An 18,238-nucleotide genomic window follows, 5' to 3' on the forward strand; every position below is an offset into this window, starting at 1 on the left:
TCCAGTTTCTCAGACATGTGTCCGGCACGAATATTTCCCAGGCATGGTGTTGAGGACACCAACCAAACTGGCCCAATGTACACGAGATTTTTTGCTACGCCTATTGAGCGTGCAAGAAATGACATGTTAAGTTGGATCACGCAGCGAACTGAGCCTACAAGAGATGGTTAGGTTCTTGGTGGTGGAACCAGTCCTAGACTTGATGTTGATGCTCGCATTTTCCTGGATTTATTTCAGGCTTTCCGATGATTCAGTGGGAGGAGACGCTCTCATCGACTACAGAGACGCATGTGGTGACTTCATCAAACTGAAAATAATGTCTTGACTCGGTCTTTCGGAGATGCTCATAGAAGTAGAATGTGCATGCATGCGTTTATAGAAGTGAGTGTTTGTGCGTATGTATGAACGTTTGCATCGTATTAAAAAAGATTGGATCACACGGTGAAGGAAGCGGCTGATTGGACACACGCTGATCGGACACACGCTGGGCAATCTTGGCTAAAAAAAGGGGGGCAATTTCACAAGCTGTTTATTTTTTTTTTGGTTCGCTGACTTTGCGTCGCCGAAACCAGGGCATTGTTATTTACTCTGCGTATATGCACACACATTGCCGTCAACCAATCAACAAACGAATCCTGCTGCCTGCCCGAGGTGCAGCGCAGCGACGCCGATGACCGGCACACCGACGAGCTCCACGGTGAGGATGGCGACGGCGAGGCCGGCCCATGGGCAGCAACTGCAGTGCGCCGGCTAGGGGCGGACTCGCCGGAGTACGCCGGGCAGTAGAGCTGTTCCCATCGAGAATGCCCGCCGATGACGAGGATCTGTCTCCGGCCCGGCGACGATGGATCCTCTCTGCTCGTCCGGTGGCTCTAGCTGCCCGGCCTTCCCCCTGGGTCCGGCCCAATGCATTCTTACAGCCAATTTCAGCCCAGCACGATTGGGGCCAACCGTTGCTCTCATCCGACGACGCCGACCGCTCATCTTTAGCGATTAGTGCCCTAAAAGAAATCTTAAGCGATTAGTACCATACCGGTAAATTAGGAACCGAGCCCTCAGCTTATAAACTGGATTGACTGCTTTTGCCTCGCGCCCCACGGTAGATGCACGGCCGTCAGCTGAGAAAAAAAAAGGCCAGTTCAGCGAGATTGCCTCTCGGTTGTACGCCCGTGGCTGCATCAATGCAAAACGCGTCCCTGCATTGATCAGAAACCATGGGCCGAAGCTGATGCATACGGCCGAAAATCATATATGTATCACCGTGGGACGCTGTGCTTAGACACTAGCACAATGCTTTCTAGTTTTTTTTTTAATTTATGCTCCCATCCTACGTATATGCTTTGATTTTTATTTATGTTTTAAATATTTTTAAGTTGACAAAATGCGTCCAAATTTATTTAGAAAACTATCTATAAGTACAATATATTAAATATATACATACGAAAACATATTTAATGTTTTTAGTTCGGTATTCTAGGTATTGATACAATTTTATATAAACTTGGTCAAACTTTACAATGACTAAATTTAAAAAAGTTAATTCGCGCTATATTTTAAGACGAATGGATCACATATTGGATATTCGTAATCACGCCATTTTTAATCATAAGCTAGATCTTCTTTTTTTGCAGGTAATAAGTTAGATCTTTAAAAGAGACCACAAGAATTTTTTATTTTATCCTAGAGATCACAATAAAATGTTCATGTATCCTACGGAAGTTATCGATAGCTAATGAAATGAGTATTATGTGATTCATGTGATTTGTTCTGAATTCGCATAAATGCATATACAAAAAAAAATTATGTATCACCATGCATGGAGCATTCTTTTTTGGTGAAAGAGGATTTGTATTACTCAATCAAATGATTACAATCTAAAGTACAAAAAACTATTGCATTGTCTAGTCTAGAACCTAACCAAATTGCAGTATTACCTAACAAATGTTTGACATATGCTGAAGTGGTAATTATTAGTAATACAAATTTTAAAGTTCCCTCTCATGATCTCCTTTATTTCATGCACCAAGAAAGAGTGACGCAATGGTTCATGCTTCGAGCTTTGAATCATCTTCATGCCTTTTTGATATTAATTGATGTAAAAATTAGCACCATCTTTTTTTGATATATATTGATGTACAAATTAATTAAAATGTTTTCGGAAATCCAATTCGGCTCCTAGGTGTCGGGGTTGAATCCGTCGGATCTCGGGTAGGGAGTCCCCAGCTGGTGATTTTGGCTAAACGGTAACATGACAAAGAGGGGCACGGGGTTTTACCAAGGTTTAGGCCATCTCGAAGAGGTAAACCCTACGTCCTACTTTTATTGTATTGATTTTGGTTGAAGTACAAAGTACAAGATAATCTACCTCGAGATCGAATGTGAATGCATCTGATCCTACGGTCTAAACCCCTGCTTATATAGGCACCGGGGGTACCTAGGGTTACATTTAGTGGGAGGAGACGCTTCCATCGACTATAGAGATGCCTATGGTGATTCTGTCAAACTCAAAATGATATGCCGACCCAGTCTCTTGAAGATGCTCAAAGAAGTTGGTGTGCATGCGTGTGTCCATAGTAGTGAGTGTATATGCGTATGTATGAGCGTCTGCACTGTGTTAAAAAAAAAGTTTGGCTCACATTGCCCGTGAACTAATCAACAAACGGATCCTGCCGCTGCCCGAGGTGCAGCGCAGCGACGCCGAAGACCGGCACACCGGCGAGCTCCAAGGTGACGATGGTAACGGCAAGGCCGGCCCATGGACAGCAGCTGCAGCGCGCCGGCTAGGGGTGGACTCGCCGGAGTACGCCGGGCAGTAGAGCTTTTCGCATCCAGAACCCCAGCCGATGACGTACGAGGATCTATCTCCGGTGGGTCTGGCCGCGCGGGTCCGGCCTAATGCACACTTACGGCCCGCTTCAGCCCAGCACGATACGGGTCTCATCCGACGACGCCAACCGACCCATTTTTAGCCATTAGTACCATACCGGAAAATTACGAACTAGGCCCTCATCTTATAAACTGGATTTACTGCCTTTGCTACGCGCCCCACGGTCGATACACGGCCGTCAGCTGAGAAAAAAAAATAGGCCACACCAGCGAGACTGCCTCTCGGTTGTACGCCCGCGGCTGCATCATTGCAAAACGCGTCCCTGCATTTCAGAAACCATGGACCGAAGCTGATGCATACGGCCGAAAATCATATGTATCACCGTGGGACGCACTGTGTGCTAGACACTAGCGCTTTTTAAACATTTTTATTTATGCTTCCATCCTACGTATATGTTTTCATTTTTATTTATGTTTTTACATATTTTTAAGTTCACAAAACACGTCCAAATTTATTTAGAAAACTATCTATAACTATAATATTATATATATACTCCCTCTGTTACTAAATATAAGTCTTTTTAGAGATTCCACTACAAACTACATACGGATGTATATAGGCATATTTTAGAGTGTATGTTCACTCATTTTGCTCCGGATGTAGTCCATAGTGGAATCTCTAGAAAGACTTATATTTAGAAATGGAGGAAGTACATACGAAAATATTTTTAATGGTTTTAGTTCAGTATTCTAGGTATTGATACATTTTTTATATAAACTTGGTCAAACTTTACAATGACTAAATTTAAGAAAAGTTGGTACACATTGTATTTTAAGATGAATGGATCACATATTAGATATTCGAAATCACATCATTTTTGTAATCATAAGCTAGATTTTTTCTGCGGGTAATAAGCTAGATCTTTAAAAGAGACCACAAGAATTTTATTTTATTTTATCCTAGAGATCACAATAAAATGTTCATGTATCCTATGGAAGTTATTGATAGCTAATGAAATGAGTATTATGTGATTCATGTGATTTGTTCTAAATTCACATAAATGCATATACAAAAAATTGTATGTATAACCATGGAGCACACAACATTCTTTTTCGTGAAGGAGGATCTGTATTACTCAATCAAATGATTATAATCTAAAGTACAGAAATCTATTCCGTTTTCTAGTCTAGAACCTAACCAGATTGCGTATTACCTAACAAATGTTTGACATATGCTGAAGTGGTAATTATTAGTAATACAAATTTTATGGTTCCCTCTCATAATCTCATTTATTTCATGCACCAAGAAAGAGTGACGCGATGGTTCATGCTTCGAGCTTTGAATCATCTTCATGCCTTTCTAATATTTATTGATGTAAAAATTAGCACCATGTTTTTTGATATATATTGATGTACAAATAAAAAATATTTTCGAAAATCCAATTCGGCTCCCAGGTGCCGGGGTGGAATCCGGCGGATCTCGGGTAGGGGGTCCCGAGCTGGTGATCTTGCCTAAATGGTAACAGGACAAAGAGGGACACGGGATTTTACCCAGGTCCAGGCCCTTTCGAAGAGGTAAACCCTACGCCCTGCTTCTATTGTTGTGATTTCGGTTGGAGTGGAAAGTACAAATGATCTACCTTGAGATTGTATGTGAATGAATCTAACCCCACGGTCTAAACCCATTTCTTATATAGGCACTGCGCGGGGCGGGCGCGGGGGGGGGGGGGGGGGGGGGGTAGGCTAGGTTTACATGTAGGTCGGTTACATTGAAGGATAAACATGCCGAGGATTTAAACACGTCGTGGAGTATGTGCCAAGTCTTTGGAGGATTCCATCTTGGGTACGCTGTGGGGCATGACAAACATGGCCCACTCGTAGATTGTCTGGGAGTCCTCGACTTGGCCCATGATTGGGGGGTCGTCGTGGTGGTTAGCACCCCTTAGTCCAGGACACCGTCACCAGGTGCACGTGCTCCTCGTGCGGAAAATGATTTTTGAAATGTCAAAAAATCCAAACAAAATTTTAATATGTTCATAGTCACATGCAAATGCTACCTGCAAATTTTTAGGAAAAAAGGTTAAGAATTTTGGACTGTGAAAAAAACAAATTGATCACCAAATGTCACCCCCAAACTGTTGCATCTAAATTTGTTTTTTTCACCAATAAAGCACTGCTACTCTATTTCGCATGAAAATTATCAAGCATGCTTCCGACACTAACACAAAAATCTACAACAAAGAATCGGGTTTTTTTTTACTATTTTTTATTTTACTGTTCATCTAGGAGCAAATGCACCCGAGAGCCAAAATGGCATCCCAAAATGCACTGCAATCTTGTTGTTTCTATAGAAACAACTTTTGAGAGGGGGCATCTTTAGCAATTTGGTTGCTATTTTTTCTGAACAAAGACACCCATAGGGCATCTTAGACCCGATTAATATCAAGAAAAACAAAAGCCGGTATAAAGGATTGACAACTGGACGTAGAACAACCTGTAAATAGTAAAATTAAATTAAAAAATATACTAGTCATCTTCTTCCTCTAATTGTACATTCATCCTTTTTTGTTGGTTTGCTTCTTTGTGCAAGTGAAAATTTTCATCGACACCATGATAAAGATATCGTGATTCAACAACCTGTACTTCTAGGGGACCATCCCCGGCCCAAAAAATGTTCATCGATCAAGGCTTCCCATCTTTTTAGATGGACGACTCAAGGCGTTTTCAAAAACCATAATTGGTAATGTTCGTGCCGGTGAAAAAGTGACAACATCGTTGCTCCAATCTAATTGCAGCCTCTTACCGAAGTCCTTGGAATATTTCTTCGAGCAGAGATTGATACTGTGAAGAAGATGTTTACAAGAGATTTCATTGTAATTTTTAGTCATAGGAGTTACTTTGTGTTGTCTTGGATTTTAGATCCAAATAAGTGTATCTATAACTGTTTTTTTTTTTTGAGAATTTTTTTCATTCATATCACGAATCAGTACAAAGAAGTTGACCCTTACAAGCACACTGACACGCAAACACAAAGGACCATGAACACCTAGAGTACCCTAAGACAACCATAATACAAGAAGATCTCCGGAGCCCTGTGTCATCATCCCTGAATCTTGAGAGAAGACCCCTGCAGTAGAAGGATCTGCAACCAGTCGCAAGCAGGTCATCATCTTCGACCACGGTACAATTGCCGCTATGCTGCTTCCTCTTTTCTTGACACCAGCGCTGAGAGGGCATGGACATCAATCCAACACACCTACAACAGCCGTCGCCATCTTTGGCTTTGAGTACCGCGAAAAGTGTCCCTTCCGGAGGGAAGAGAACTCGAGTCATCCGACCGGTCTAGAACTGCGGCCGGGCCATCCGCCCGGGCAAAGCAGGATCTCCCACCAGCATCAGCACAGAGGAAGGAGAAGAACAGCAGCAGCAAATAATACCAACAAGGAAGAAGAAGGGTCTTCGTCTCACTGAATCCATCGCCCATCTGAGGACCCAAACGGCCAGTGCCGACGGACCTCCAGCCACCAAAGCCCGCGACCTCGACGAGGGCCGGGGATCCCCAACTCCGCTGGCTCCTAGACGAAGGCAAAAGCCTCTCCTGACCACGAACGGAGCCCGGAGAAACTTATTCCGACGCGACACCACCGCAACGGCCTCGGCAGCGTCTCCCTCAACCCTAACCCTACCACACACCCACCTAGCGAACAGACCCGAGGTTCCCCCTCCCTCCCGCCGCCGGAGCGGCCGACAGAGAGAGAGGGAACCGGAGGCGCGCAAGGGCTTCGTCGCCTCCTGATCGCCTCGTGCGATCTGATCCTACTTTTCCAGCTTCTGCGGGCGTTGTGTCTTCTAGGTTGTTTGTTGAGTCATGCCTCTATTGCATCGTTGTGTATCTATAACTGTTATTGAGTATGAATAAAGTTAGATGTGTTTCTACAAAAACTGAAAACAGACGCCTATAACATTCTTTAAATAAATTTATTGATTTCGAGTGATACAATCAAATATTCTCTGCATGTCCAGTGCAAACTTAAAGCTATTTTTGTTTTTTTTACTAGTAGAGTACTAGGACCAAACAGTAGAGCTCCCAAGCATGCAGCTAGCTAGCTTTGCACCGATCGATCCAAGGCACGCGCGCGGTCACGTGAACTTGGCCAGCTCGGCAAGGAAGGCGCCGCCGTGCTCCTCCTTGAGAAAGCGGGAGAGGACGTTGGCCCCGCCCTTGTCCCTGCACGGCAGGCACGCCACGCAGGCCGGCAGCGACTCCGGCCCCACGTAGCACATAACCCGCGCCGGCGTCCCGCCGCCAAAGTCCGTCGCCTCGAAGCCCAGGTTCCGCCAGCTCGTCACGAACAGCGCGCTGTACCCGAACAGCGTGTCCTCCACGCATGGCAGTGGCATGCCTTCTTCTCCTTCTTCTCCGGCGAAGGTGGCCGGTATCCGCTCCTTGCCGGTCCTGATCATCTTAACCACGTCTTTGATGTCCCCTTCTGCCACCTCACGGATCGTCGGAGGCGGCGCGACTACCTGGGTCGTGACGCAGTTGCTGTAGTAGCCCTCCGCGGCGCCGACGGCCCTGCGCGCGTCGGCCGCGAACACGAGCGGCGCCGGGTTGTCCGGGTCGTCGTCCGGCATGATAACGCGGGAGCGGCACTGCCACATGACCGCCGTGACCGCCTCGAATACGGTGCACGGCGCGCCTAGCTCGTCGCCGAGCTCGGCTTTGATGCGGTGGATGGTGCTCATCGGCACGGTGATGTCGAGGTAGGCGTAATCCTTGGGCTTCAGCTGGCCAACCATGGTGCGCTCTATAGCGGCGGCCAACGGCGGGAGGTCCGGCAGGAGCTGGTCGGCGCAGGTGACCGGGGAGACGGACGGCCGAGCCAGCCCGCGCGCGAGCTCGCCCACTGCCCGCAGGAGCAGTGCGATCCCCGTGCCGTCGGCGACGACGTGGTTCCAGGTGACCCCAAGGACGAACGCGCCGCAGGAAAACTCGGTCACCTGCATGAGCAGCAAGGGGTCGGTCACGCGGCAGCCGGCCTCCGGGTATTCGACGGCGAGGTCTTTAAGCAGCCCCGCGAACGGCGGGTCGAAGAGCTTGACGTCCACCAAGGCGCAGTTGGCCGTGGCGGCCACGAACTGGACGCCCTCGCCGGTGCATGCGATGCAGAGATCGCCGTCGTCGTCTCCCACGACGACGCGGCCGGCAATGAGGCGGAAGTGGTCCAGAGCGCGGGACAGCGCCCTCTTGATGGTCTCGGCGGGCTCGTGGATGGCGCGGTCGAAGACGTGGAACGATGAGGAGGAGGAGAAGGCGAGAGGCTTGTCGAAGGAGGAGACTTTGATGTGGTCGGCCGTCGCCGGCGTCGACTGCTCCGTCGACGGTTGGACCAGCAACGGCCTGGACTTGGTCACGATTACCCTCATTTCCAACAGGAATCTCACAAGTTCTCAGCTAAGTGGTAACGCCTCCTCTGGGCATTTTGGCCCGGCTTATATACAAGGCCTTGTCTACTTTTTTTTTGGGTTAGGCTCTGTTTTTTGAAATTGGGCCAGTCGATTAATTCTAGACGTCGGATGAAGATATAACGACCAGCGGCCCTTCTTCTTCCTCCTCCTCCCAGCGCTCCACCTGCGGAACCGCCGGCCGCGGGTGGCGGGAGCGCCGCCCCGCCCTCCGCGGAACCACCCCCACCGCCGGTCTTTCGTCGCCCCGGCCATCCCTCTGGGCCCACCCGCGTTTGGGTTTTTCTCCGGCGAAGTGCACCACCACCGTCCATCGCCGCCCCCACCCGAAACCCTAAGATTCATAATGGGCTAGCCTCTCCGGCGAGCACCCAGTGCGGCTCTTTCTTCCTTCTCTCCAGCGCCTCATTTCTTCCTTCTCTGCTGCGCCTCCTTTCTTCTAAGGAAAATTAGCTGATCAAATCAGATTTTCAGTCGACTGACGTATAGCTAAACTAACTTTTTTAACACAGCACAATCGAAGTTGCTCATATACTCACCCATATGGACGCATGCACACACATCCTATTTCTATGAGCATATTTGAGAGGTTGAACTGGCATAGCATCTTGAGATTGACGAAGTCATCACAGACGTCTCGTAGTCAACCGAAACGTCTCCTCCTACTGAACGAACATCACTGGATAGCCTGAAATAAATCCAAAAAAATGCGAGCACCAGTTGCAAATCTAGGACTTAAATCCTTGATACCGCTGTCCCCTACACCCAATTTGTTGGCACTCTCTTCGATGTACGTAAAAGTTGATGACTTGTTATTTGGGGCTCCCCTTACATGCGACGTGGAGGAAAGAATTATAGTCTAGAAAGTTATCTAAATGTTTATAGATTCTTTGTAGGTCTAGGATTATTGAGCTGACATGCCCCAAAAATTCTAGACGTATAGGCTTTTATGAGGATTCTATAGGCTCCTTCCAAACTTCCAAACACACCCTCCCTGAATTCGACAGGGGTGGGCCGCGCCTCTACTAGTGACCAATTAAAAGCTGCCATAACATCCTGTAATCCCCTCATCCCTGTAACACTCTGTACGTGTAGCAAAGCTCAGTGGCCGGTTTTCAACGATTTGTTGTCAAGAACACAATTTGGATAAGTAATATAGGGTTGGGTCATCAAGGAAACAATTTTTTCACTACCTTAAGCTCCGCTCTGGGCCTTCCGGGTGTGACTCTTCAGTGACTTATTGCTCAATCCATTGAGAAATAGCAAAATTCTTGGGCCGACTAATAATCAAACATTTTTTAGGACCAACATTGTTTCTTAATAAAAAAATATTTACATAAATTGGCACACACACAGAAACACAAATTATTCTAAATAAAATAAAATAAAATAATATCATTGATATTATCCTAAAAGAAGAAAGATAATGGGATAAAAAATAACACAAATTAAAAAAATCACAATTCCACTATATGCAAGAACGTACAATTTTCAGACAATGATATGATTTACATGCCAATTTTTGCACGGCGCGACATATGGGACATGGCAGAATCCATAAATTCATCACATTTAGGTTAATTAGCAGTGGATCTGAAATGCCTTGCATACCCATTAGACCAACTAGGCGCTGACAAGACATTCTACCTCATCTGAGTTTGAGCCTGGTTGGATTGAAGTGAAATTTAGCTACACCAACATGACTCCAAGCGAAAATGTTATTGAGAGTAATGAGCCATTTTTTTTAGGAGAAACAAAAATGCATTTGGTTGGCTACTTAAAACTGAAGGATCTTGCCTTGCTAACATTGTAGGGAAGACACAGGGACCGGGGCATGCATGCATGCAGCCACATGATTACGCCAAGATTAGGAAAGTGGCTTGGTGACTAGAGCTTAATTATTGCATACATGCAGCTTTTGATACTCCCTCCGTTCCTAAATATAGGACCTTCTAGAGATTTCACTATGGACTACATACGGATATATATAGACATAATTTACAGCTTAGATTCACTCGTTTTGCTCCGTAAGTAGTTTATAGTGAAATCTCTAAAAGGTCATATATTTAGGAACCGAGGGAGTTTTGGCAGAAGGTGCATGCCCTACCCACCCCACCTCTCATGCTTTTCCTTTTGATTGTAAATTATTTTAATCTATTATACCTTTTGAATTGAAATACCATTTTATATTTCATTCGCATCTTTGTTTTCCTTGTAAAAAGGGCTTTGAAACAAGCCCACTTTTGAATACATTTTGACTAGTTTCAAAAACTTCAGCAAGTTTCAACTACTCCCTCCGTATCAAAATATAAGACAGTCTTTTATACTCCCTTTTATAAAAAAATGTCTTATATTTCGATACAGAGGAGTACTAAAACTTGATAAAAAAATTATAAATTCAGCAAGTTTCAAAAACTAAAACTTAAATCCTAAACCCTAAGCCCTAACCACCGACCCTAAACCCCCAAAAGAAAATGAAACTTGGTAAAATTTGTAGAACTTAACATCACGACTATCAAGTTTTAATATTTAAATCTTGGTATAAAATTGTAAAAAAAGGTGTCTAAATGTATTCAAAATTGATATTGTTCGAAAGTACTCGTTCAACGAACATAATATGCAAACAAAACTTAATTTAGACTTTCAGTTCAAAGGATAAAATTGATTCAAAATTTGAGATGATATGAAATGGCATGAGAGGTGGGGTGGGTTGCTCATGCAACTCTGCCAAAAGCTGGCATGCATTGAACGCAACGATTAAGGGCTAATGCAATAAACTAGTGCACCAATTTTGAAGCGAATGGACAGCTGTATCCATGTGTACGTGTGTGCCCCTGCGAATTTTCAAACATTGTAAGCACTGTCAATAATTTGGCACCAAACAAATGGAGTCCAAACCTTTTAAACTTGATAATATATTACCTTGCAAAAGGTGGCTTCAAACCAAGCAACCCCTTCATATACGAGGCATCCAACTAGTTTTTTTTGGGTTTTATTCCATTTTTTTTGGCAAAGAATCTTCCTTGCTTTATTGCACTGTTCCTTGGTTGCTTCGGTGCCTCCTTTTTTTCTCCGTCAAGGAAGGGACATGGCTTTTGGGTCTCCGTCAAAATCTTGCTAGCTATCTTCATCCAACGTGTTATGGCCTTTTGGGGCTTGGCTTTTGGAGAGAGTGGGTCCAAAATTAGGAAGATAATTTCGGAGATGTTAGGTTAAGTGTTTTTGCTGGCTCTGTCTCAAGGTTCATGCCAGCATGTGGTAGCAAATTAGGTGCCAACCTGGGACATGAACAAAATTTAAATTTGTGGATAGTACCAATGAGATGGGTGCCTTGTTTACAGTTCCGCTGATGTGTTGCTTTTGCTGTGAGGTCACATGGTATGTATGGAGTCCTTAGTCCTTCCTAGTTGTACTACTCTATAATAGAGAGGTACGTGTTGGTGGTAGTACCAATCAAGGCACCCATCTCATTGGTACCATCCACAAATGGGCAGCATTCCTGCAAGAAGCGGCCTCGTCACCGCCTTTGGTGAGCGGCCACCCTTCCATCCACTCAACGACGATGACGTACGATCCTACCTCCACAAGGCCGTCGACTTCATTTCCGACTACTACAAGTCCGTCGAGTCCATGCCGGTGCTGCCCAGCGTCAAACCTGGCTACCTGCGGGACGAGCTCGGAGCGTCTCCGCCGGTGCACCCAGCCCCTTTCGACGTCGCCATGAAAGAGCTCAGGGCGTCAGTGGTGCCTGGTATCACACACTGGGCCAGCCCAAACTTCTTCGCATTTTTTCCGGCGACCAATAGCGCTGCGGCTATCGCCGGAGATCTCATCGCCTCCGCAATGAACACCGTTGGATTCACGTGGCAGGCGGCTCCCGCTGCTACGGAGATGGAGGTGCTCGCGCTGGACTGGCTCGCGCAGCTTCTGCGGCTTCCAAGGAGCTTCATGAACCGCACCGGTGCTTCCCGGGGGACGGGCGGCAGCGTCATTCTAGGGACGACGAGCGAGGCCATGCTCGTCACGCTTGCCGCCGCCCGTGACATAGCAATGCGCCGGAGTGGGGCCGGGATTTCAGACCTCGCCGTCTACGCCTCTGACCAGACCCACTCTACGTTCTTCAAGGCGTGCCGGCTGGCGGGCTTCGACCCTACAAATTTCCGCTCAATTCCCACCGGGCCAGAGACTGACTACGGCGTCGACCCGGTGAAGCTACTCGCGGCCATGCAGGCCGACGCCATGGCCGGCCTCGTGCCGACCTACGTTTGCGCCACGGTGGGCACCACGTCCTCCAATGCCGTCGACCCGATAGGCGACGTAGCCAAAGTCGCGGCTATGTTCAATGTGTGGGTCCATGTCGACGCTGCCTATGCCGGCAGCGCGTGCATTTGCCCAGAGTTTCGGCACCACCTGAATGGCGTCGAGCACGTGGACTCCATCAGCATGAGCCCGCACAAGTGGCTGCTCACGTGTCTGGACTGCACTTGCCTCTACGTGCGTGATGCGCGCCGCCTCAGCCAGTCGCTGGAGACTGACCCCGAGTACCTCAAGAACGATGCCAGCGTGTCCGGCGACGTCACTGACCTCAAGGACATGCAGGTCGGAGTCGGCCGCCGCTTCCGTGGCCTCAAACTTTGGATGGTCATGCGCACCTACGGCACCGCCAATCTCCAAGAACACATCCGCAGAGACGTCGCCATGGCCAAGATGTTTGAGGACTTGGTCCATGCTGATAATCGGTTCGAGATCGTCGTGCCGAGAAACTTTGCTCTGGTCTGCTTCAGGATCAAGGCGGCTGGAGTTAGGGCGGATGACGAGGTGAACCGTTTGCTCATGGCAAACGTGAACAAGACCGGCAAGGCGTACCTTACGCACACAGTGGTAGGTGGCAAGCTCGTGCTGCGCTTCGCTGTGGGATCGTCACTTCAGGAGGAGAAGCACATTTTGAGCGCTTGGGAGCTCATCAGGAAGACGATCAGTGACATGATGAAGTGAGTTCACTATCGACTATGCAGCCGTGAGCCCGTGACATCACATATCTACGGTCTTCGCTTTTTTTTCAAATAAATGTGAACATTCTTTTTACAGATATGTATGAACATTTGTTTTGACTCGTGAGGGATATATAGCTAGCTGTGATTTTGTGTTTGCCCAATTGGTTGTAAAAGAGTGTTCAGGAATATTTAGTACACGGTAATACTTGGTGTCTGATGTTCATTGAGCTGTTATGTTGTTATTGCATACACTCATACAGGGAATTGTATTAATCTGTCACTAGGTCTTTTTTTTCCCAGAGAAATCCACTTAAAATATCTGTCGGGCAGGCAGATTCACATCTCTTACAACTCACACAATCTTCGATTCTCGGCGCGGAAGCAATTTGCTTGGCTTTACATTCATCCTAGGGTATCATTTCTAATACATCTGTGGGACTAGCTCGTACACATTGAGTGCATCCTATACATGTATCGTAAATTTTTACGGAATGTAGCATTTGATCTATAATTTTTTCTTCTCAACATAATTTTTTTCGGAACTAAATGTCATGTCCAAGCCAAAGAACTTACCCGAAAAGTTCTGAAAAATGATGATTGGGACGAGATTCCGTGTTTTTGAATCACGAAAAGCTTGGTTTCCATTTGGATTGTAGATGTAGCCAACCCACTATTAAGGACAACGTAGAAAAAATAATAGAAAAAAATCTCCAATGTAAAGATCTTCATTGCTGCAAAAGAAATACTATTTCCAAAACTAGTTAATTCAATGATGACCCTCCATGGATTCACCTATATAGGCTGCGGCAAATGTTGCAAAAATAAGAGCGTGAATACCGCTTGTAAATAATCCAAGAACCTCTTTTTGACTCTGACTCCCCCACTCCAGCCGTTGCGTTTCTTTCTGTTACCGCGAAAGTAGCTGTTCAGCTTCAGCCACGCAAATTCTTGATGTTCCTTTTTATTTCTCATCAAACGAATGGCACCTTCATCTAGAAATCCTAGCTATTCTAAGCATGATTTTGGGGAATCTCCTTGCACTAGATTTTCTTGTCATTATTTCCTTCCTCTATCATTATTCATGCAAAATTGCTCATGAACTAATACCCAACTCTTTCCATTTATTAATTGAATTCTATAACAAGTAACAAGTGTTCTATTCCAAGAATGAATTATTACTGAACAAAGAAAAACAATTAATTATACTATAAGGATGAGATCAAATAATAAATATTCTTCTACAGGCGGTCTACGAGGTGCTACTCAATCCATTAGTTATGAAATACCATTAACTTTTTTTCCGCAAATATTTTTTGTGTGCTAGCAATATCTCCACGTGCGACTCGTTAAAATAGGACATTTTTCCTATAAAATCCATTAACTTTTTATGTTCATTTTCTTATTTTGTATTTGGGTTGGCTTACTTCATAGATTCAAGAGAATAGGAGAACAATAGTCTGAAAAACAATCGGTTCAGTCCGATTCAAGCCTAGTTGGGCTGGCTCAATGGCTTTATACGAATTAGCAGTTTTTGATCCCTCTTAGTTAGTCTTCAGGATGGAGTGGAAGAAGGGCATAGACTCTCGAATGGGGAAAAAGATACCTTCAAAATAATTGACCGAGAAGTTGTAGCTAGAGGATAGGCATAGAGGAAGAGGGAAAAATCAAAATGAAATAAATAACGAATAAAGCCAAAAAATAAGTCGAAGATAGAAGAGCCTAGATTTCAAATGAAGAAATGGAAACTCAAAAAAGAAACGCGCTACCAAGCTGCACTACATCCCTTTTCCAAATTAAATTGGTGTACAATGCCATTGTACACAATTCCTGTCTCCTTTTGCAAATCATAATTTTCTTATTGTTTCTCTATCTATATATAGAACCCTCGTGTCATTTCTTATTTTTGGTCTCGTACGGAGTACTATATGATTTCACCGTTTGTTTCATCAGACACAATCTGGGACGGAAGGATTCGAACCTCCGAGTAACGAGACCAAAACCCGCTGCCTCCAATGAACATTCTCCATATTGTGCCTTGAAGAGGACTCAAACCTCCACGCTCTTTAGCACAAGATTTTGATCTCGCGTGTCTACCATTTCACCATCAAGGCGTCTTGAAAGTTTGTAACAATTAGAAAATTCCAAAAACGAAACCCTTTACTTTGAAAAACAAAGGGCAATGAATCAGTACATCATTGATGATGCGCGTTGCCGCGACCGTTAATTTTAACGTTGTATTGCCGAAAGTAATGCAAGTATATGAAAAGAGAAGCCTTGTTACTTTGTAGTCAAATTGGCATGAAGTAATATCTACATAATTGTTATGACTTTTTGAAGTAATACGATTTCATATAAGAATTAGACAGTTATTTTTGGAACGTTATGTTTCTATGGTGGTGAGCTACTATAGGAGAGTTTATACATTACTATGTCGATATGTTTCTATGATTGGACAAATGAGCTTTTGATATGCACAAGGCCTGCGCATCAAGAAATGTAATAAGAAAAACCCTAATGAAAATGACCAGGAAAGAAAACAGGAGTGATGTTATTTATGCTCTTTCACTGTGAGATAACAAAGCAACAATATCAATGCTTGTAAATAGTTTTTAAATCCTATCGTTGCAATACAATATAGACGCTCTACAATCTAACAACTATACTTTGGAAACGAAGCACAACTACTCTTTCACGAGAAGCACAATTGTCTTCTCGAAAAGGAAAAAGAGGCACAATCGTTCTTTCATGAGAAGCAAATTTGTGCTTCCCGAAAATGGAAAAGCATAACTTGTGGATCCAGTAGAGGCACAATTGCGCTTCCCAAAAATAGAAAAGCACAGCCATGCTTCTGAAAAAAGTAAAAAGCACAACTATGCTTCTGGATTTTTACTGACTTTGTTTTTTTTTGGTTTCTTTTTCTGTTTTCTCAGCTTTTGTTTTACGGCTTTCGTTTTTTGTTTCCGGCTTTTCCTATTTTTTCATGAAAAAAATCATTGAAACATATTAACATGGAATCTAGTTTTGAAGATCTCGACGCGGGTAATCCGACAGTAGAAATGGTTCATGATTTGTACACACAGTTCAATAGATAAACCATTTTGAAAAAACTAATCAACAAAAAAAAGAAAAAACTAACAGATTACGATGGCACAGATCAAACAAGGTGGGAGTAACCTTTGCAAGGGGTACACCTTGATTTCGCACTTGCCCCATTGAGCTAAACGTGAGTCTGCCCCTGCATGGGAACTTTGGTGTGGTATCATCGGTCAAAAGTGGAGTATAGTCTCTTTTAAACCTTGAAGTTGTAGATCTCGTCTGAAATAAACCCTCACCTTCAAATCCCTGAAGTTTGTACCTTGTACTCACTTATCCCGGTCAATCTCAACCCTGATTCTGTTTGGCACACCGGGAAAAGATGCATCCCGCCCGGGATTAAAGTCTACCTCTCACTCTCCTAAAAGAAGTCTACCTCTCACTTACATGCCTACCCCACATGTCAGATCCATCCTCCAGGCCCCAACCCGTCCTCTCTCTCCTGAAATCAGCGCAGGCGCCTGGACGGCACCAACACGGCGGAACAGCGATGCGCGCCTCGGGGGTCATCGATGTACAAGGCGTGCAGTGCCCGCACGCGCCCCGGGCGCCGCGGCAGGCGTTCACTATCAGCACTGTCATGGGCATTGTGGTGCTGGAGCCGAACGAGTGTCCCGTAAAGACGACCTTGCAGTCGCACCCTCGCTGGTGCAGCAGGTCCCACAGCGTCGTCCTCGCCGTTCGGGGCCTCAACCTCACTGTGCATGAGCGGCCGCAGTCCGTGGCGCGGTGCCGTTGGCGGCCAAGAGGCGGGAAGCTATAGACGCAGAGCACCACAGACGCGCTCAGCCCATCCTGAGCGGCCACACGCTGGTCCCCGTTGTTGAAATATATTGCCCACCTCCCTCCATCAGGTCGGACTTTTGGATGAGTTGGATGGAGCATAAATTCAATATGGTATCAGAGCCAAGAGGTCTTGAGTTCAAGACCCTGCCAATGCAGTACTATAAAAACGATTTTGCGGCCTACATTGAACCCACGTCTAAGGACTAAAATAGTCTAGACGTGAGGGGAAGTGTTAGAATTAGAGATAAATATCAATTGTAATATCAACAAACTCCTTATTCTCTATCTCTCCCATATCTATCCTCTTTCCTAGCGATATCATGTAACGACTGAATCCTAGTGATCGGTCCAATCTTGTACGCCATAACAGAGGTTGTTTCTGCCTCATATCACTATAAACCAACGCGGCTCCTCATCGAGGAGTAGGAACGCTTCCCATCTAACATGGTATATAGAGCCATCCTCTTCCCATCGATCTAGCCAGAAGGCTTCTTCCTCGATTAGCCTCGCTATTGTAGGAGATATGCCCTAGAGGCAATAATAAATGATATTATTTATCTCCAAGTTCATAATTATGTTTATATTCCATGCTATAACTGCAATGATTCTCGAGTCTGCAATATCCACGAGGCTCGGAGGAAGACTCATATGCACGTGCGGAATAATAAACGGTAAGAAGTATTCCTAGTCTGGCCTCTAAGACTAGCTCAAGTGTTGCATGATGATTCTGTTTTCCTGGTCATGGGCATGTCTATGCCAGCAACTTTGAGGGCACAATGTTAAGAGAACATTTGTGTTGAATCGACCCGGATTGATGTTATGCTATGAGATTCATTCGTCACAAGTTTATTGGTACATAACACAGAGATGGTTAACATTTGCATGATTCCTTAGACCATGAGAGTATCGAGTTTCTTCATGCTTGCTTCATGAACTTTGGGGTTTGTTAAACGTCATCCGTAAATGGGTGGCTATTACGGCGGCTTACGGGTTCATGGAAAAGTGTGTCAAGTAACTTGATAGCTCAAGATTGGGATTTGCTCCTCCGACGATGGAGAGATATCTCTGGGCCC

The 18,238-nt window shown here is 45.2% G+C and overlaps 2 protein-coding genes across 2 annotated transcripts; one reads left to right on the forward strand and one right to left on the reverse strand.

The window, feature by feature from the left end:
• Positions 1-6,790: 6,790 nt before the first annotated feature.
• LOC109739062 (acyl transferase 15-like) lies at positions 6,791-8,354 on the reverse strand. The gene has a single exon (XM_020298141.4). The coding sequence runs from the start codon at positions 8,251-8,253 to the stop codon at positions 6,967-6,969; it is 1,287 nt and encodes a 428-aa protein (XP_020153730.1). The 5' UTR covers positions 8,254-8,354; the 3' UTR covers positions 6,791-6,966.
• Positions 8,355-11,778: 3,424 nt separating this feature from the next.
• Positions 11,779-13,287, forward strand: LOC109739063 (tryptophan decarboxylase 1-like). Its single transcript, XM_020298142.1, has one exon. The coding sequence runs from the start codon at positions 11,779-11,781 to the stop codon at positions 13,285-13,287; it is 1,509 nt and encodes a 502-aa protein (XP_020153731.1).
• The last annotated feature ends 4,951 nt before the right edge of the window (positions 13,288-18,238 follow it).

Source organism: Aegilops tauschii, chromosome 3 (assembly GCF_002575655.3).
Source record: "Aegilops tauschii subsp. strangulata cultivar AL8/78 chromosome 3, Aet v6.0, whole genome shotgun sequence".
Classification (NCBI taxonomy): domain Eukaryota; kingdom Viridiplantae; phylum Streptophyta; class Magnoliopsida; order Poales; family Poaceae; genus Aegilops; species Aegilops tauschii.

Bases quoted from the DNA above. Each gene is read 5' to 3' on its own strand.
- LOC109739062 (XM_020298141.4), bottom strand. From the start codon at position 8,253: ATGAGGGTAATCGTGACCAAGTCCAGGCCGTTGCTGGTCCAACCGTCG.
- LOC109739063 (XM_020298142.1), top strand. From the start codon at position 11,779: ATGGGCAGCATTCCTGCAAGAAGCGGCCTCGTCACCGCCTTTGGTGAG.